At 36.2% G+C, this 21,795-nt stretch overlaps 1 protein-coding gene across 27 annotated transcripts in view; it reads right to left on the bottom strand.

Annotated features, from left to right (window-relative positions):
- DST (dystonin) overlaps nt 1-21,795 on the bottom strand; it is a 462,173-nt gene that overhangs the window by 157,118 nt on the left and 283,260 nt on the right. For 24 of the 27 annotated variants that reach the window (XM_020287134.2, XM_076003259.1, XM_076003267.1 and 21 more), the window contains 21 exons: nt 20,335-20,454; nt 18,117-18,212; nt 17,893-18,020; nt 14,733-14,826; nt 14,265-14,419; nt 12,662-13,124; nt 12,446-12,574; nt 12,215-12,292; nt 11,961-12,122; nt 11,767-11,871; nt 9,644-9,739; nt 8,883-9,008; nt 7,743-7,895; nt 7,397-7,551; nt 7,072-7,198; nt 6,069-6,252; nt 4,999-5,156; nt 4,349-4,527; nt 3,676-3,814; nt 2,315-2,508; nt 384-546 (listed from right to left, as the gene is read on the bottom strand). In XM_020287134.2, coding sequence (XP_020142723.2) covers nt 384-546; nt 2,315-2,508; nt 3,676-3,814; nt 4,349-4,527; nt 4,999-5,156; nt 6,069-6,252; nt 7,072-7,198; nt 7,397-7,551; nt 7,743-7,895; nt 8,883-9,008; nt 9,644-9,739; nt 11,767-11,871; nt 11,961-12,122; nt 12,215-12,292; nt 12,446-12,574; nt 12,662-13,124; nt 14,265-14,419; nt 14,733-14,826; nt 17,893-18,020; nt 18,117-18,212; nt 20,335-20,454 — 3,204 coding nt within the window. Of the gene's footprint in view, nt 1-383; nt 547-2,314; nt 2,509-3,675; nt 3,815-4,348; nt 4,528-4,998; nt 5,157-6,068; nt 6,253-7,071; nt 7,199-7,396; nt 7,552-7,742; nt 7,896-8,882; nt 9,009-9,643; nt 9,740-11,766; nt 11,872-11,960; nt 12,123-12,214; nt 12,293-12,445; nt 12,575-12,661; nt 13,125-14,264; nt 14,420-14,732; nt 14,827-14,946; nt 17,808-17,892; nt 18,021-18,116; nt 18,213-20,334; nt 20,455-21,795 lie in introns of those variants that run through there. The other 3 variants (XM_012780801.3, XM_076003277.1, XM_012780800.3) reach the window with 3 other exon arrangements.

Raw genomic sequence — 21,795 nt, 5'->3', positions numbered from 1 at the left:
AATTTTCTGTCAAATATGACTGCTTAATTTTCTAACCAATTTTAACTAATTTTCTAACCAATTTTATTTATTTAGGAACCCACAAGACTATCATGGCCAGCAAAGTATCAAAGAGATTTCCATACCTATAATTGAAAGATCATTAGGAATTTGAAAACTATCCCAACATGCTACTTTCTTATTACGTATACTTTCAAAAACGACTTCCAAGAAATCCAGATAAGTGATGTATGCAGGTTTGGGTTGCAGGATTTTAATATTTATGATATATTCCCCACCTTTCTCTAAAGAGTTGCTGACTTTTTCTTCTAATATAGGAAAATAAGGATCACGACTGACAAAATGCAGACAGAACCTTAGTACAAGGAACTGTTTTTACATACCTTCTGTTGATTCAACTGTGTGGCTAGGGTTTTACTATTTTCAGGCTGGTTTTCCTGAATTTTTCTCTGAGTAGTTTCAACCTGCTGGATCCAATCATCTAAAAGGTGATAGGTGTCTCTGTAGTACTTCAGCGATTTGCCAATGCCCTCTAAGTCTCGTAACCTAAGGGAATAGTAACAAAATAGTCACAGTTTCCAACAGTATCCATTAAGGGCAGAGGGTAGAAAAAGGGAGAGACAAAATAACTATATCACAATGCACCAAGCACAATAGCAGGCCTGAGTGTAAAGAATTCAAGGCTGTAGCACCCTAAGGCATACCTCCTGGGGCACTCCATTTTGGCTTTGGATTGAATACAAGCATTTTGCTTCTGGAGTTGTGTGATTTAGTGGTACTGATTATTCTAGGGACAAGCCAAAACTAAAAATCAGGAAAACTGGAAACTTAACTATAATTATTATCAATCAGGATGTTTTGATTGACTAAGGCTTGCATCAAATGGCAGTTCATTTTTGACATAATGAGAAGGTAGTTCAACAATGAATGGTTCAACACAGTCTCTGAGGGTACTTACCAGGAGCTGTGATTACCTACTTGTTTCTATGGTTTTTAAAACCGCCACACAAACCTTTTTATCACTTATTTTATGGAGATTAGTTAATATGTATCTGAATATAATTTTACTTCTCAAGAATGGTACTATACCATAAAGTAATTTTATTTGCATTAATACAAACATGAAAATGAATGAGAAGGGTCACTAATCCATTTCTTTTAAGATGAGCCTAAAACCATCCCATTTCCTTTCCCTTTTTAACTTGGTCACTGAGAAATTTCAACTTTCTTATACTCTCAGTTAAAATGAACATCATGTCATTTCAATTTCTTTACATTTCTTAGGTCTAGTATAGATTGCTACATACAACCCTATCAAATACATGATTAATTCTCTAAGTCATGGTTATTTGAATATTATAAGTTGGTAATAATTAAAAAACTATTTTGTTTTTTTCCTTTAGGAAAGACAAGTAGATTAACTATAGAAATGCCAGAATACATCAATAGTTTTAATAACACAAAGTTGAAAAAGGCTTATTTTGAGTTAAATGTCTTAGTATTGTCTACTGTATAAGAAAGAAATATAATTAGGTAGAGCCATTACAGTTAATATAGTTAATTGTGAAAGATAAAAAAACAAAAAGCCTAATAAATTTACATTTTACCTAGCATACAGATGGACATAAAATCTGTACTAAAATGGAACAAATGCTGGCGTGGATGCGGAGAGAGAGGAACACTCTACACTGCTGGTGGGACTGCAAACTAGTTCAACCTCTGTGGAAAGCAATATGGAGATACCTTAAAGCGATATAAGTGAATCTACCATTTGATCCAGCAATTCCATTGCTGGGCATCTACCCAAAAGATCCAATGACACTCTACAAAAAAGACACCTGCACTCGAATGTTTATAGCAGCACAATTCAAAATTGCAAGGCTGTGGAAACAGCCCAAGTGCCCATCAATCCAAGAATGGATTAATAAAATGTGGTATATGTATACCATGGAGTACTATTCAGCTCTAAGAAACAATGGTGATATAGCACATCTTATATTTTCCTGGTTAGAGCTGGAACTCATACTACTAAGTGAAGTATCCCAAGAATGGAAAAACAAGCACCAGATATATTCACCAGCGAACTGGTATTAACTGAGCAGCACCTAAGTGGACACATAGGTACTACAGTAATAGGGTACTGGGCAGGGGGGAGGGGGAGGGGGGGTGGGTATATACATACATAATGAGAGAGATGTGCACCATCTGGGGGATCGTCATGCTGGAAACTCAGACTGGGGGGGGCATTTATTGAAACCTTAAAATCTGTACCCCCATGATATGCTGAAATAAAAAAAAAAACAAGAATACTAACCTGTTGTCAATCTGCACGTGAACATTTTGCCATCTTTCAACTAATTGATCTGCTTTTTCTTTGTGCCAGTCAAAATCAAGGTCCCGTTCTTTATATGTTTTAAACATTTCATCACTGATGGTTTTAGCCTTCTGCAACTCATCCTCTAATGCATGGAATACCTCTCTCTTTTCATCTACTTCAGATCTCCATTGCTAAAATACATTAATTGGTAGAAGTTATAAAAATGTCAAGTATTTGCTGGGTAAATACAGTATTTACCTATTTTTATAATTTATTTATAAATGACTGATATAAAATCAGATAAAAGAAAGAATAACTTTCATTTACAAGATATTATATTAGGTTGAACCTTATGAAACTGCCAATATTTGACTAAACTGATTTTTCCCAAATGACAATATTATGAAGTTCAGCTTAATAGAACTTATACATTAATAAAATAAAATATATTCCATAAGCAAGTTTGTTACATCAATAAGTAAAATAAATGCCTTTTTTTTTTGAGACAGAGTCTCACTCTCTTGCCTGGGCTAGAGTGCTGTGGCGTCAGCCTAGCTCACAGCAACCTCAAACTCCTGGGCTCAAGTGATCCTCCTGCCTCAACCTCCCAAGTAGCTGGAACTACAGGCATGTGCCACCATGCCCAGCTAAGTTTTTCAATTTTTAGTTGTTTCGCTAATTTCTTTCTATTTATAGTAGAGACCGGGTCTCACTCTTGCTCAGGCTGGTCTTCAACTCCTGAGCTCAAGCAATCCTCCCACCTCAGCCTCTCAGAGTGCTAGGATTACAGACATGAGCCACTGCGCCCAGCCAGTAAGTCTTTTTTATTGTCTATTTTTCAATGTGTACTAATTCTATTGTTAAAAAATGAATATATGCATGAAAAATCACTGAGATAACTTTTCACAATTGCTTTGCAATAGTTTTACTAAGTGTTTTATATAGAGAAATATAGATACAGAGGAATACAACTACTAGTCTTTTTACTTTCTTAGATTAAGTCTTCTATTTACCTCCTTGATATTTTAAAATAAGTACCTCTTTTAGAAAGTATATCTATTACAAATAATTTAATTTTTAGTTTCAACTCCTCTTCCTGCCAAGATGAACTAACTATCAAAAGCTACTGCCAAAAAAGTTCAAACTTCAAAGGAGAAGAACTCTCCTCAAACTAAAGTGACTAGCCATACTTATTTACAGTAAGCCGTAGAATTATAAAGATAGGAAATGGAAAACTTCCATTCAAAAATACCTTCAAACTAAGATATCTAAGGCTTGATGTTTGAAGATCTGAACTAGTGTGAGAGAAATACGTGTAGACTATGATCCTGAAAAGTAGCCAAAGGTGAGACTCATACCTTTAAAGTACTTATTAGATTCTCAATATTATTCTTGTCAGCTATAACTGCTTCTTCTTCACACAGTTTAGTTTCATAGAGTTTGACAAGGGCTTCTGCAGCTTGAGTGTTTTTTAACACCAAATTGACAGTTTTCAACCTGAAAGAGGGAGTTAAACAATAGCCACATATTATTAAATGTTTATTTTACATAATGCCATCCTAAAGCACTATTATGACATATGGCATAGCATGTTCTTCGTCTTGGAAGACGAAGTTACTATAAGATTGATACAGTTACTATAAGATTAACATTTATCTGGCTCTCTGCTTAATAGACAGACAGCATGTGCTCCATTCCTGCCCTACCCTACAAGTAGTATTTAGCAAGAGATTCCACACAAGACAGTTTCTTTCTGACCTTGTTTAGGCCAAGCATGAGAGGAAAACCCTGTAGGCTACAGCAGCTGAGCTACCAAAACTACTGGAAGTATAACACATTATGCATTAATCTCTGAGGCATATCATCTTTTAACACAGAGAAATGTCATAAATCCATTAAAAAATATAATGTATTTCTTTAGACAAAATAAAAATTAAATATTTACCTTCATAAAAATGAATTTTTAAATTAACAGCATATGAAAACGACAGTTGTATGAAGCAAATTATATATTGAGATAGAGTTACATACTTATCTATGTAAGTGGAAGACATAGAGTAGACTTGGTTCATGTTCTGAACGACCACACTGAGCTCAGACCGTAAGGTAGGAACTGACGGGGAGGCTGCCGCTTGACTGAAAAATTCTTCACATTTATTTGTGATTGTTCCCAAATCATCTTTCAGTCGTTCCAGTTCTTTCTTTAGTTTCTATAAAACAGACAACAAACTTAAGAATTAGGCAATTGCCTCAGATGAGGCATTTTTCTTAAAACAGTTTAAAAATACACATGTTATACTATGACCATTGACTTAAAAATCTATTTATTTGTTACTTTTTCTTTATCAAAGAGACTAATCCATGGCATTAAAATATTATAATCAACAATTTCCTTACTGCCCAGCTCCTGAGCCCCAAGATTTAACTTAGTGCTTTTGCATATAGCAGGATATAATGACTTTCATTATGAGAAACATTTATAGCCTTTATCATAATAGGTAAGAGGGTTCATGTTCCCGTGTTTATCTGTGTCAGAGACTGAACAGATTTACAGAATCCTAGCTTACAATCAGCAATAAATACATACCCTAAGACCTCCCAACGTGACCAGTAGTTGATGCCTAAGGTCATTAGGATAGTAATTTACCTTATTTTTTCCCCCAACACATTAGAATTCTCACCTCCTGCTCTGTGATTCTGAACACACTTTCATGCAAATCATCTCTTTCCAGGGGAGTTCGGATCTGTCTAATCAATCGGTCTTCACAGTTCTCTAACCGAAGTCTAATGTTTCGAACTTCGGAGATATAGAGATTATAAATTGATTCTTCTTGCTCCTCTGTGAAAATAAATATAATGTTTAGCAAATACCTTGCTTTCTATCTTTTGGATGCTCTTTTTCATGTTTTAATAAGGCAATTTTACTGTTACGGGGACATAGCTAGTCAAATTTACGGTTCCTGTTTTTATCACAAATTTATCCAAAGAATACAAACCCTAAAATATAAATCTTAATATTTAAGAAGCATTAATAAAATCTCCCTAATACCATTTCAAGTACTAAGCAGAGATTCTTATCTGATTTGTTCCCTGCTGTATCTCCGAACCCAAAACAGTGCCTATGCTAGAGATTAAAATGTCCAAAGAAATTAATATATTGCTCTTTTATGTTCACAAAAATATGAATTATGTTAGTTGCAGATTAATTATAAAAATCAAATAAAAATCCTTAGAAGGGAAAAGTAGGTAAAGAATGTGTTAATATTTAAGATTTAAAAAAACAGAACATTTACTAATAAAATTTGTTTCTAATTAATATCAAAAGATTTCAAGATAAAATTTGTATTTAACAAAAGTAAACCAGACAAAATCTTTTGCTTTAATTACTATATGAAATCAAAGTTTGGTAAATGGCAAAATAATTGAATCTTTTCTGAAACTTAAGGATTATCACTCTGAACATTACATTGCAAAACAGTGAAAACATTGAAAAGCAGACGTAGTAAGAATTCACTGTTTGTTATACTATTTGGTTGGCACTCTTTTGGTAATTCATCATTTAGAAATAAATGAATCCCTCCTTCCATCTTCCTGTCTCAAACATGCTTTTAACGTTCTAGCAATTGTGTCCTTGTATCATACATAGGCTGAGTGACATAATTCACCTAAGATTTAAATTCCCACTAAGAGTAAAAAATAGCCTGAACTAAACACCTGTCAGAAAAAAAAGACAAGGATTCTCATGCTTTACCTCTTTCTGCAGATTTAAGAAGTTCTTGATAATACTGCTTACATACATTAACCTCCTTTTCCAGTTGTGTTATATCTGAGCCTGAAAATATTTGGGATTCCTGGCTGTCTTCTAGAAAATCTTCAAAGCGAGACTGTAGATTACTCAGAACTTGCTGATGTTCACCAGGTAACATTGTCTTTATCTAAAGAAGACCAAAGATCTAGGTAATTAAATGAGTATAGTGCTAAGAGTTAAATTTGAATGGGACAGATGTCAATATGGTCTCATAGTATATGCCAGTTTACATTAACAGTCATGAATAGTAGAACCATTTGAAATTATTTTTTTTTCATTAAAAATTTCAGATTTTAAAAGACAAGGAAAAGGCCGGGCGCGGTGGCTCACGCCTGTAATCCTAGCTCTTGGGAGGCCGAGGCGGGCGGATTGCTCAAGGTCAGGAGTTCAAAACCAGCCTGAGCAAGAGCGAGACCTCGTCTCTACTATAAATAGAAAGAAATTAATTGGCCAACTGATATATATATAAAAAAAATTAGCCGGGCATGGTGGCGCATGCCTGTAGTCCCAGCTACTCGGGAGGCTGAGGCAGAAGGATCACTCAAGCCCAGGAGTTTGAGGTTGCTGTGAGCTAGGCTGACGCCACGGCACTCACTCTAGCCTGGACAACAAAGCGAGACTGTCTCAAAAAAAAAAAAAAAAAAAGACAAGGAAAAGCAAGTCTATAAAATTCAATAAATGAAATCAACTATACCTATCTCTGTATGTCCAAACACTGTCCTGTCTCCCTATCTCCCAATAAGCACTGGCAGAAATCTGTGATCTCCTGACTTCCCCAATTCTTAGAAAGTACCTAGTATACAGCAGACATATAACAAATATTCATTTAATGAATGAATATTAGCACGGATTTGCTGGGTTCCATCCGATTCTAGAGCAAATATAAACTCCTCCCCACACATGACATTTTTGGACACATTGAGTTGACATGTAGATTTATACTTACTGACGCCACATTGCTAGCTCGAATTTTGTCAATTTCATTGATGAGATAATTCCAGGATACTACACTCTTCATGTTTATGTGAGACTCATGCCAAAGACTCAGGACATTCTGATACTGTTGCTCAATTCTGAAATATATGAAAGAAAAGAGATTTACTCCCTCTGAAAACATGCTATGATTGTTCTTTTTCTGCGTGAAATATACCACGTTTATTAGTTCTAGAGCCTTCTGATTCTGCCAGGCCTTGACAAAGTAGTCATCTGTTTCTTCAACCTTCAGATAGCCCCCAAAACCAGCTCTATGTTTTTAGCTAATGCCTACAAACCTGTTTGCAAGGTCAACCGCTTCTTTGTTTGGTGGAGGAACAGTGAAGCACACAGATGGGACCATAGCCTCATTCCCAGTAGGACTAATGACCTTCCATTTAGCACGATGAGAGTTATTCGCCAAAACACACTCATCATCTTTGTAAATGGTTATCTGGTTTTAAATGAAGAACAGAAAAACTAAATGAAGTCATTGTTAACTAATCATTTTCCATACTTAATCTTGTATCCTTTTTTTTGTTTTATGAAGTAGAAAAACTTTACCACTAGTAAGCAATATGATCTCATTTTTTAAAATAGATGAATAAAATCAGAAACAGGTCTACGTCAGGGAGTTACAAGTACCTCAATTTGTCTGTAGTCGCAAATAGCTTTGATTGGAATGGAAGTTTTGAGAGGACAGTCAGAATTCCTTGGCTTCAGCTGAATTATTGTTTTCGCTTTCCCCATCAAGGTTGCCACTGTGCTTTTGTACTGCAGAAGTTCTTCTTTCTCTTCCTAAGTAATAAAAGTGACGGGTTTTTAAAAATTAAGACTTGCACTCTCCATTCCTTTAGGGCTTTACAAAAATGAAACTTCATCAGAAAAGTCTTCCCTGACCACCAGGTCTAACTCTTCTATCACCCCCTCCCCCCTCTTGAATCCCTCCTCCCTTTATTTTGTCTGTTTGGCTGTTTCTTTTCCTCTTTAGCATTTACCACTATAATGCATAAATTCTACTTATTTATCCCATTGTCTAGCTCCCTCCCTAGCATTAACTAGCACCATCAGAGCAGAGATTCTTATCTGCTTTGTTCCCTGCTGCATCTCCAGAGCCTAAAACCGTGCCTAGGCTATAGAAAGTACTTAAGGGCCGGGCTCTGTGGCTCACGCCTGTAATCCTAGCACTCTGGGAGGCTGAGGCAGGTGGATCGTTTATCTCAGGAGTTCAAGACCAGCCTGAGCAAGAGTGAGACCCCATCCCTACTAAAAATAGAAAGAAATTAGCTGAACAACCAAAAATATATAGAAAAAATTAGCCGGGCATAGTGATGTGTGCCTGTAGTCCCAGCTACTTGGGAGGCTGAGGCAAGAGGATCGCTTGAGCCCAGGAGTTTGAGGTTGCTGTGAGCTAGGCTGACAACACGGCATTCTAGCCCAGGCAACAGAGGGAGACTCTGTCTCAAAAAAAAAAAGAAAAAGAAAGAAAGAAAGTACTTCCGAAGCATTTGTGGAATGAATGGCTAAACACACACACCAACAGAGCACTGTGAAAGCATATCACAAGACTATCAAATATTGAAGTTATCACATAAAAAACATGATTGTTGTATTTGTTACCAAAAAAACACTAAAACTGAATGCTTAAATGCTTAATCGAATGAGGTAGAAATATCAAGAGTTCCAATAAAATATAAAGTTCTATACACATAAAAATATAATAAAAAACTAATCCAATCACTATTACACATTATTGATAAAATGCGTAAGTTTGTGTATTAGTACCATTGATTCCTGAACAAGGTCTTCCAGCTTGTGAATGCTGCTTGTTCGATCACAGCTGTACTTCCGCTGAATAGCATCTTTGAGGTTCCTCAAGTAATCAGTAGCTTCTTTGGCATCATTGAAAAACTAAAGGAAGAAGAAATCTGGCAGTTAAAGTATGATAAATGCCAGTAAAGCACAGAGTTGTCAAGTTCAGGTACCAGGGCCCTGTTGTGTGCCCCCCACAAGTGGGAACAGAATAGAAGCACAGGACAACTTGACAGCCCCATCCTTCCTTGAACCAAACAACAACCCTTGAACTTGGAGGGTTATGAATGAATAGTAAGTGTCCATAGTTTATATGTGTATTATGTTCTGGCTCTGTATTATTTTGGTTAAATGTCCGTTTTACTTTAGGGTTCAAACAATTTTTAAGTAGGGATATAATTCCAGGAATACTATAAAAACTCTCAAAAAATAAAACAAAGAGCTCATTTGGTTGACTCTCTGCGATGAAAACATTTCCTTAATAAGAGACACATTCGTAGAATAAAGATTTTATGATATCTGAAGAGATTTTTAAAGGATTTCTTCCTTAATAGAATGCTTCAATTGATCCTATAGAACATGAAACCAGCCTTTATATCCTACAAAGAAAACACTTCCATTTATTGCCCTAGCACATTAAATATATGCTTAATTTCTTAAAAATAAATTGTGAAGAAGATTTCTGCAAGTCAGCCAAAATACCATCTATTGAAGTTATGACTTTATTCACAGACCTCGAAATATGCCGTGTTCTCCTTTATGTGCTGCTCCACACACTGGCAGAGCTGTAGGATCCAGCTCCACTGCGTCTGCATGGCCGCTCTGTAGGCCTTGAAGATAAAGCACAGCCATCATCACTGGCTAGACGGTAATAAGGTACCTATACATTGATTCTTCTAAACACTCAGATACTCTACTATCTAAACAGATGATGACACTGAAAACAATAAGACTTATATATCATGGTAATAAAATGCCCTTCTTATCTAAGAGTTCCTATTTGCACAAAGCCAGTTCTAAAGTTTAAATGTAAAATGTTTTTTAATCAGTCCAGTTTCTTTCTTTCCAAATTTAAGCTTCTTGAAATTTCCCCTTAAAATATAAAGAAAAAGTTACCACTGGCTATTTTACATGAAAAAATATTTAACCACTGAAATCAATGTAAGCTGTCCCTCCTCTTGAGAAAACCAACCCTTTACTCCTTTGCCGCCGCCCATCCTTATACCTGCTCTGCGGAATCCGCATATATGCTTTTCCTTCGTGACTTCTTTTACTGAATTTTTATAATATTGTATCATAAAAGACACCTTCTAACACAGAAATATATGGTTCTGTAGTTTTCTCTTTGTTTTTACTGGAGAAAGATTTCAGGAGGGTGGAAAAAGAGTGCATGCACTCCCAAACTAGTGTAATTCTGGAATTATAATGATGATAACACCAAGAATTTTTATTAAAAAATCTGCTTTCTCAAACTTTTAATTTAATGCAGGGTATACCTTTCATGGGGGCAAAAAATATTGTAGAAAGGATGTCAACTTCATTATGGAAACATGAAACACCCTGCATATTTAAGGTGCAATTCACTGAGTTCCAGGAGAGGGCGCTCTAGATGCTTTAATGACTATTTTAAGCAAGCCTGTCATTTTTCCTCCTTTTGGAAAAAACTCATTCCTGCTGAGCTATGCTCAGGCAGGCTTTCTGAATGGAATGGACAATGCAGCATTGGAAATCTGGCAACATATCATGATCATATTATATGCTCCCTCAAATTAAGCTACTTTGAGTAAACTGACCATAAAAGACCTATCATTGTTAGATTACTAGTTACTTTTTTATATAAAGGATCAAAGTGTTGATAAATTAACTAAACATTATCCACGTACCCGATACAAGACACTGAATAAGCCAATAGTATCATAAAGATTACTAAGGCTTCATTTTACCCCTTAAGAAACTTTTCATTAATTAGATTATCATTTTATATACAACAAATTAGACTAATATTCACATTTTCCATTCCCATCAATAGTCTTAACTTACAATCCTACTTCCTAACAGCTTTCCTCTCTGTACCCTAAGGAATACTCTATTTTTAGTTTATTTATCATACAAAACTACATTCCAGACCCTGCATTATTCTATTTTCCTTTCCCTAGCAGTTCCCTGATCTTTTCTACATCTTTAACATTCCTACGTGGCATTTCATGTGGATGCAAAACCATATTTTATATGAAAGAAAGTCAAATATAACATTCCCAAAACTTCCTAATGAGGCCTAGAATTTTACCTATCTTTTCTCATGATGACTTCAGCAAAGACTATCAGATTCCTTCCCTCAACCGTGAGCTTGAAGCATGTCATCTTTTATGCAAGGCATCATTTCTTTTTCTCCTAGCAATATGCCACATCCATCTGTCCAGGAGTGATACTCCTGGGTCCTCTTAACTAACCCTATTTCCCATTCAGAAAGTCACTAACTCTGCCTAGTAAATACCAGGCCTAAAAACTAAAAACATCACCACTGCCACAACTATACAAGCAACCTGATAAATCCCGTTATCAAATATACACTTCTATTATTTGAAAGTTTCCTTGTATACCATATGGGAGGCCTTGCCAGGATGCTGTTGCAATACACCTCACAAAACCACTTCATAAAACCAGATTGTAAAATTATTAAATTAAATCATAATTAATAACAATTATTAACTTAAATTATTCAATTAATCAAAGGTACCTGAGTCAGTGTAATAAAGCTTGATGGTTTGTATTTTTCAATTTATCAGCAATAAAGGATTCTGAAGAGCAATAATCACATGTCAATATTCAACCAAGACTGTTACACTTTCTGACTTACTTCTATAGTTAACCGGGCTGGGTGATTTTCCAGAAGTAGCTGCTCTGCTATCTCCTGAACAGATTTAATATTTTCTTCCTTTTGATCGAGTTCTTTCATTAATTCCTAATTCAAGAAAGAATTAAGAAATGTGTTAGAAACAGATCTAAACCTGAAATACAACCTTACTATGCAAAGGCAGAGGTCACACTTACAGCATGATAATCTTTTTTCCTTGCTATGTTAGTATTTCTCTCACTCCAGTCATAAGCAACTTCCTCTTCTTCTTTTTCATTCAACCAAATAAGTTCATTAGTTGCACGACTTACAAAATTATGGAGTGTATCGAGGTGCCGCTCCTGATTCCTGGATGTATTCTTTATAAGGAAAATCATTATAAGAATCATGTCTTTACCAAACACAGATAAGGGAACCAGAAGGTTTAAAAAAAAAAAAAAAAACCACTTACCAAGAGTTTTGCATACTGACTCTCTAATCTGTGCAACTTTTCTGCATAAGTTAGTTTAAGAGGCGCTGTCATTTGAATCTATAACATGGAATAAAAAGACATCAAAGTTAGGAATATGAAGGAGTTCTGACTACACTTAACGTACCTATTACTGAGTGACAAGGTCTTTATATAAGGAGCAAACCAACAATAAACTAAAATGAAATATACACAAATTCTGAAGTCACCTACCTCACTGATTTTAGCTTCTTTAAGGCTAGATTCAAATTCTTCAATAGCTTTGTGAACATTTTTATGATTTTCTAAATGGCTTTCAACACTTGGCAAATCTGAGCCCCATTCAGTGCGGTCCAGCTGTACCTGCAAACAGCAAAATACTAGGTTAGAAAAAGAAACTGATAGCAATAAAAGACTGAAAGACTCAGATAAAGTAAACTTTGTTTTTACCTGCATCTCATCAACCCAATTCAAAAGATCCTGAACAAATTTCATGTTGACTTCCTCTTCTGTTAAATTTTGATCCAGCAAAGAAGACTTTAGAAGGGGTTTTCGGATCTGCATCAACTTCAGAGTTTGCAATGAATTTGGCTCTGCTCCTGAACCGAAATTTGAAACTAATCCTGATGGGAAACCAGGTGTATAAGCTGGAGTGACAGACGGAGTTAGGCGGGAAGTCATCCCTGATGACAGGCCAGAAGTCACACTGGAAGAGGTCAAGGAAGGTGTTAAACTCTGGGTCAGCCCTGAGTTCAGACTGGGGTGTAAGGTCTGTGAAAATCCTGAGTTTAAACTCTGGGTGATTCCTGATATCATGAGCTTCGTCTGTTCCGTCGTCAGCAGGCGTCCTTTGCTGTACACAGAGGAACATTCATTCCTTAAGGCCATAATTTCATCACGTAGTTTTGCAACCCTGAAAAAAACCCAAAAAAGGATAAGGTACAATATAAAAGGCACTTGCCACAAAGAGTGAACCCTAATGTAAACTCTGGGCTTTAGTTAATAATAATGTTTCAATATTGGCTTACCAGTTATAACAAATATGTTAATCATTGGGGAAGAGGGGGGATAGGGGGTATATGGGAACTCTATTTTCCACTCAATTTTTCTGTAAACCTAAAATACTCAAAAAATAAAGTACGTAAAAAATAGATCATTGTAATCATATCAGTAAAACTTTGCATAACAATTTTTTTCAGTGAACACTGTACTATGAGGATTTTTCATATTATTAGTATTTATAACTATCATTTATAATGAAACATTATTATACTATAATGTGATCGTTCTCCTATTATTTGACATCTAGGATAGTTCCAAACTATTGTTATTATAAAATACTTCTGTCATGAACATAAAGCTTTTCCCTACATTTATTTATATTTTTTTCCCATATTTAGAACTACTATAGAATCCTAAAAGTAAATTACTGGGTCAAAGTATTATTTAAAAATTTTGCTTTGATAGAAAGATAGATAGAGGGATAGATGGATGGATACAGAGAGAGAGACTACAGCCTGAAATGTTCCATACCTACTCCCAAATCTACTTCTCAGAGACATAAATTTTTGTACATATATATTTTTTTCAAAATTTATAAACATTTTCATAAGATAAACAGAAAACTGAAAAATTGAATTAAAAATGACATTTTTCTTATATTTTTCCTCTTTTCAAATGTCACACATGAATACTTTAAATGCATGTATGTTACATATAGGTATATATATACATTTAAAATGAATGCTTATATGTAAATGTATAAATGAATACATATATGAAATATACATACATTTAAAGTATTCATTTTAATGAATATGTTAGTTACCACAGCAGCAAATATTATATGTATCATAAAATACTTTTATCTATTACTAATCTTTGAAGAACAAATACCTATTTAACATACCAAACTATGCCAAAATTAATGTGACACACATTTTCAACTGAAAAGAGCTACATTTCATTAAATTGTCATACTCTATATTCCTATCACAAATGCCCATGAAACAGTTACACAAAAGGACAGAGTAGGAATAAGTGGCATTCTTACCTCTGTACCAATTGATCTGCCTGGTAATATTTCCCATCAATAAGAATCTGTACATCAATTACATGCTGGCGTAGAAGGTTCTCACATTCAAGTATATAACCGGCAATTTCTGCTTCATTCTGAAACTGCACCCCTGATTCTAATCTTTTAGAGTCCTGTATTTTAAAAGAACTCAGTATTACTTCTGTGAAACAAGTTTCAAAACCAGCCCCAAATATAAAACTCCAAATATTAGAACAGAAACCCACATGTGCTTCCCTTAGTTTTCCTTGTTGGTTCAAAAATATGTTTTCCCTTTGCTTATTGTCCCTCAAGAGAGCACACGCCAATCATGATCTTTAAGGGACTTTAAGTTTTAGTGGACAAAATATACCAAGAATCAACCACACATTACGCAAAAGTTTCCGTTCATCCAAACGCACACTGACCCCTCCAGCACAACCTCAATGGCTCCCAAAATTAACTTACAGACTGGAGAGCATTCCGGGCAAGAATCAGTTTGTCTTCACAGATGACACTGTCCCTCTGAACTCGGTTGGCAATCTGCTGCAACATTTCCAACCTAAAAGATGAGACAAAATAAAATACAGCTTCTCCCTTTGAAGTCAAAGAGCTTATTAGCATTCCTGAAAAATGCTGCCCACCAAAAGCAAAACACAACCCTACACCAATGATGCAGTACCTTCGTCCACCCAAGGTTTCATTGCCGAAGCTAATGCAGGAGTTGATCAGCGTGGGACCACAATGGACCGAGAGAAGATTTTCATTTGAATCAAGACTAGTCCGAGTACTGGTGGTATTACTAAACACAGAATCGCTGCTGTGGTAACTATAACTACTACTGTGCATCTTCACTCCTGAAATGATAGTCTTTCTTTGACCATCCAAAGCAGACTTTTAGAAGGTCTAGGAAAAAAAGCTCTACTTCTAACGGCGAAAAGTGGCAGCTGAATGTTACAGCTTCTAATGGCTCCTTAAATATGCTTCAACATGCATATGCAACTCACAGCAAATAATATGCTGATAACTATTCAAAAGAATCTCGCCTAAAGCCATCCTTTGCTAGCTGAGGTTTGCCTTTTGTAGCTTGCATTAAAACCCTACAAGTACAGACAAAGCAGAGTGATCTGGGCGTCACTGGAAAAGATACGCCAAATATTTTCACAAAGAGTCATCCAATTGCAACCACCTAAAAAACAACTCAGATGCTTCACAGAAGCCCAGGTACTGCAAGCAAAGATTATTCTGGCAATACCAATCATCAGCTAAAGGAACACAAATATTCGATCATGGCCTGACTTCTGCAAAGGGCCAAGTTTTTAACAAAGGCAAAAAGCTAAACATCATCAAGTACCTACAAACAAATGAATTTGATTAGAAACAAAATACATTTCCATTTTAACCACTATGTCATTTGTTTATTAGGCTAAATTAACTGCAAAATTATCCATTCACTTTTCTTTATATAACATGCTCTCAGTATGTTACTTCTAAACTACCATAGTAGTTACTTTACATTTTTGAAAGCCAAAGTGCCAAGTAGAGTATGCAAATTTAATTTGTCTGTGCTTGTTTTTCCTTTCTGTAGGTTATTACAAGGCATAAGAACATTGGCTCTTTCCCATTTGTCTTTTACACACTCCCATGCCACGTAGCTATTATTTGTGATACATGGTCAATGCCAAAAAACTTGTTGCATCAAGAAAAATGGAGGTATTTATTAAAACAAGCTCCTAAATATTTTCCTGCCTCCAAAACCACACAGCCAAACTATTGCTTCTCCATGCTAAGGGTAGATTTTTTTTTTTTTCAGAAGTCAAGAAAGGGAAAATTTGAGAACACCATGTCAAATATAGTGAGTAAACAGAACAGCTGAAAACAGTAATACCAGCACCTAGCATTTATTAAGCAATTATTATATGCAGGAGATTAATCATTTTACATATATTACCTCTCCTCATACTCATAACCACTAAATGTGGTAGGTATTATTACATCCTGTTTACAAATGAGGAAACTGAGGCTTAGAGAGTTAAAGAACTTGTCTAAAGTAACACAATTTGCAAGCTGAGCTAATAATCTGACTCAGGATTGAGTGGATCCTGGGCCCTGAGCTATTAACCACTGTCTGTATTCTTTGACTGACATTTAATAAAATTCAGCTACTATTCTGATGACTAAAAATCTACTCTGTATCCTTTCTCTGGCATACTTTTCCATTATTCCAAATGATTCGCTTAGTGTCTCGTTTTAATCACTCCAAATTACCTCCTCCATAAAAGTTTTTTCATGTGTACTCCAAGTTCATTTTGGTTCTAATGATCCAGTTAGGTAGATACAACACTATGCTTTAACAAAAGTGTAATTAGTAATTTAATAAATGCCTGACAAATTAGACGTGCTCCCATATCTTCAACACATTATTTCATTGTCCAACAATGTTGAAGTCAATGTGGGAGGCTCAAACAACATGACTACACTGAGCACCGCTACTAAGTACCAGGCACTGTGTTAAGCATAGGCAACGCAAGGCACAGCAAAAACAAGAGTTTGTCTCTACATTCTTGGAGTTCCCATCTGTGAAACAGGCAGCACCTGAACAAGCAATTTCAGAAATAAATATAGAATAACTACTGAGATAAGCGCTACAAAGGAACAATACAGGTAAATAGGAGAGTTCTAAGCAAGACATCTTAACCAGCCTGCAAGGGAAGTTTCTTGAGGAAGTAACGCTGGAGGTGAGGTCTGAGAAGGATTAGGAATGAAGAGAGTTGGAGATTTAAAGCAGCCAGTGTGGCTGCTCTGCAGAGAGCCAAGGAGGCCAAAGAGGTGTGCCTGACCACACGGGCCTCGGGCTGGAAGGCCCAGGCCCTGTGGACCTCACGTGTGAGGAACACAGATCACAGTTCCCACGTACCACACGCTAGGCTGTGAGGTAAGCACCACGACTGAGACAGATGCTTCCTGAAGACTAAGCGATACCTTCCCCGGCAACTGGGTGTGATAAGAGAGAATGATAAAGAGCCAGTGATGATTTCATGGAATAGATGCATTTGTAGAAGTGGGGCAGGAAGGAAACCTGAACTGAGAGTGTTCTAGAAACCACCCCATCCCCCTTTAAATGGAAAAGGGCTAGACTTTGGTTTCCACTGCCCCATGGAAAGCAAGCCATAGCCAAAAGTGTAACAAGAAACCAAATAAGTTAATTGTTGACCTAATGAGCTTCCAGATCCAGGCCCTGGTGAATTAAGCCCTGTATGAGAAATTATGGGTAATTTAGATTGGCTTTAAAGCTATAATATATTATTAGATAAGACTTCACATACCAATCCAGCCCACCATGTTCTTCATATGCGTATGTGTATATATATGTGTATGTGTGTGTATAAAAAAACTTCACTGAGTTATTCCTTAAAACCTTTTGAAGAGTTTCTAGATGAGAAACTCAATTGTGGATCCTCAAGACTAAGTGCCTTATCCAAAGTCACACAGCCAAGTAAACAGAAAAAGTAAATTTTGGTCCTAGGTCTGCCTGGCTCGAAAACTTAAGTTCTTTGCACAAGAACAAAGACACCACCCACCACCCACCCTCTGCCAAGATCCATAGCAGAAAACATCTCTGGCCTACCTTTCTACTTCTGGGCGAAGTGCCTTCTCCCTCTCGAGCATGGCAATAATGAGTTTCCCCCACTCTTTTTCTATGTCATTTGGATGATAACCTTGAAGGAGTTTGATGCGTCCAAATTCTATCCAAATCTTGAGAAAACGAAAATATTTAATGTGAAGCAAAGATGTAAAAACAACACAACAACAAAAAATATGCTTAACACTACAAAGGAAATTTCAGCTTACCTCTAATAATTTATATAGGCGTTTAATTTTGGATTTTTCTGTCTCCTTTGGTGGAATCTCTGTTTCTTTAAACTGTAAATACTGATTATAAAGTGCCTAAAATGAAAGGGAAAATAAATTAAGGGCCAAACTTCAAAGACCTGTTTTTTCATTATCTCACTAAGTCCCCACTTCAAATGCTATTTACTGTGTCATATGCATTCAGTGGAATTCCTTTATAAAATTGACAATACAGATTCCCAGCCAGCTGGTAACCCAGGTTATATGAGATTTGATGACAGTGTAATTATTGATGTGAGCCATGATTCAACATGTGCCACACAGCCATCTAGATAATAACAAACCATGGCAGTGTTTACTAGTTTACTATGGCTCTTCTAAAAATCTCTCATCACCCAAACAAGAAAACATACCCTGTAAAAGATTCACTTTCCAAATGCTGCTCTTTAACTTTTAGTTTTTGTAAAAATAATTTGATGCAGTTCCCATAAAGGAAGAAAAAAAATATGTTCTATTTCATGGTTATATCCTTGAAAGTGGGATTCTTGGCAGATAGATAGGGCTAAAATTTGGTTTCAATGTCCTATTGGCCAATTTAAACAGATTCTGCTCTTTTTTTTTTCTTTTGGACTTCTGCAATAACTTGGAATAATTTTTTTTAATAAACGAAGGTAGATACAATTAGTTGAGGGTGCTATTATAGAAGTTTCAACCATATAATTAAATTATCTACTAACTTGTAGGTATTAATTTGAGAGCCTCTTAAATATAATTTATTGCATTTATTAACAAAGGCCTTCATAAAAAATTATGGAGATAAAACATCACCACATTTAATAAGTATATACTAATTATTTCATCATAAATGATACTGCTTTAAAACCAAACCCTGTAAATCTTCAGGCAGACACATTTCTGAAGGATTCCATTTCAAGTTTTGCTAATGCAATTATTTGGCATTTCTCATGATACATTTTCTTTCCTGTAGTGTGTCCTATCCTAGGAACTAGCAAGGCATCGGTGTGGTCACCCAAATTGCTTCCATAACTTTAGGAATCTTGCACTAATCAGGAGCCAGTACAAATTTACCCAAGGGCCTGAACAATAGCAAGCCATCTGGAAATAAGTGGGTGTGAACATGAAATCTGAAATTGATCTGAGCTCAAAATGTGATGTTTTAGGATGTCTGTCTGTCATGTCTGTCTGTCTGTATGTTTTAGGCACTGACTGTCACTATGTGTTAAACAGTGCTCGTGGCACCCCGTGGTGGTTGAAGAGAAAAAAAAGCTTTCCTGCCCGGGAAGGTTTTACATCCCTTCAGGGAGACATCACACAAACAACATTAGAACACTTAAAAAGTTTCATATCATCAGATGCCAAAGAACTTCGTGCCAAGGACAAACTCCCTCTGGCCATGGGAATGAGAGCTGCTCCACAGATGTTCCGTAGGGACTCAGAAACATAACAAATAACTCCAACAGGGCCCACCCTGGATCATTAACATTTTTTTTTTTTTTCAATTTCAGTTTGATCATGAAAACAAAGCTCACAAAGCAAGGAGTTAAGGCTTTGTAATCAATATTCACATTATTGGCTTCTAAAGTAGACTACTTTGCTGCTACAAATCTAAATACACAAAACGAAACAGTTTATTCTTTGGTAAGTTTACAAAAGCTATCATGTCTTTTATATTTCTGTAATGTCCTTGCCTCAAAGAGCTTGACCTAACTGTTTCAGTATTTTCAAATTCATGGTGAAAGAGAGTATGTGCCTCTTGCTATACAAAAGAAGCCTTGGAGGCAGTCTTTAACAGGACTGAACCACAAGCACACTCCCAATCACGATCATGCTTGCATCTACTTCCCAGAGTTCCTTTCTGCCAGCCATCCACTGGGCTCCAAGCATTTCCCATGCACCAAAAATGATTTGGCAATGTCAGTTCTAGAGACCCTCTCAAATTAAACCTTTAAACACTGGACAAATCAAAGCTTAAGGACTATAAATTTCTTTGAGATGCTGCTGCTATTATGTTTTTCATTATTAATGTTTATCTCTCTTTTCTCTGTATAACAGAGAGATGAATAAAAATTTTTATCTACCTATTAGTAGCTTGCTAAGGGTCACTTTTCTTGAACTTCTAAAATTACAAAATTATTATAGCACTATTTAAAAGTTTACAATCAAATCAGTCCTACTTAATTTCTGCAGTGACACTGACCTTTAGTTCCACAGGATTATTAGGAAATGTTCTCTCAGACATTGTGGTCACATGGTGTCTAATCCACTGGATGAGGTAGTTCACCATATTCTGGTATTCGATCCATTTGACTTCAACGTCCTAGAACAATGACATGACAGAAAAGGTCCATGTCTGTAGATAATAATGTTCCTAACTAACATGATTTAGTAGGAAATCATTCTGTGAATTTACACATCTTGAAGCTTGACACAGAGAACCAGCTAAATGTATTCTTACTTTCCACCCAGCCCCAATCCCTTCCACATAAACAGATATTTGGCCACTAACGCTAGCTCAATGAGTGCCAATTCTGATCCAAAGATAGTGGCTGCCTATCAGTTCCCATGGGACACTGGGTTGAGAAGGCTTCTGAGGCTGTATCCAAGTACAGCAGAAAAAAATCCATTGTCAATTTAGATATTTCCCGGGGTTCAAGAAAAGGAAAGTCACAGCTTGTATAAGCCAAGTTACTTCCCATCTCTGCCAACCATTTTAGATCTAAGTCCACCACATATCTGAAACTCGAAAGAGTTTTATAATGTGTAGGAAACCAGATAGGAATGAAAACTACCAAAAATATATATGGTGGGATTATTTAAGTACTCATTAAGCAAACTTTTTAAAAATGGAAGAAACTGGAAGGCTGTCAACTACTATGCTCAATTAAGTATCTGATGAATGTTTATTATGTTCAAAGATTGTGCTTAGTGTTATAATAAAAAAATACCTTGAGACATAATACCGTGTTTCCCTGAAAATAAGACCTACCCCATAAAATAAGCCCTACCAGGATTACTAAGCATTTGAGCAATATAAGCCCTACCCCGAAAATAAGACCTAGTAATGGGTGTGGCTACGCAGTGTATCTGCACAACCCATGCATTTCGTCAAGGAGCAGTAAAGAAGACAAGCAGCCCTTCTCATCTGTCCCATCGTGACAGCTACTATCCCACAGTTGACCAGAAAGGTGCGGGCAGCCCCACCAACAAGGTCAGCTCCCACTGTCAGTTTCTGGCCATCCTGTGCAGGCTGCAAGCTGAGGCTTTGAGGGAAAAATAACACATCCCCTGAAAATAAGCCATAGGGTGTCTTCTTGAGGAAAAATAAATATAAGACCCTGTCTTATTTCCGGGGAAACATGGTACCTATTGTCAAGAGCTACTGTCTAAATGGGGAGGCAAAAGAGATATATAAACATTTAAGCAAAATGAAAAGCAGTATTTAATTACATGTTGAAATAACTGAAACAGGTAGTATATGCTAGAAGTCAAGATAAGAATCGGGTAAGTGTGTTTGTGCCTCGAAACAGTCACTAAAAGCTTCTTAGAAAAGGTCGTCTCTGAGCAGTTCTGCTATCATCAGGAGTGTGGGGTGGTGGAGAGAAAAGAGAAAAGAGAGCTGAGTCCCAAGTGAGACACAGACATGGAAATGGCCCAGCCA

This window comes from Microcebus murinus, chromosome 5 (genome assembly GCF_040939455.1).
Source record: "Microcebus murinus isolate Inina chromosome 5, M.murinus_Inina_mat1.0, whole genome shotgun sequence".
Classification (NCBI taxonomy): domain Eukaryota; kingdom Metazoa; phylum Chordata; class Mammalia; order Primates; family Cheirogaleidae; genus Microcebus; species Microcebus murinus.
Note: the sequence above shows the minus strand (reverse complement) of the source record. Positions and strands in the feature narration are given on the sequence as shown.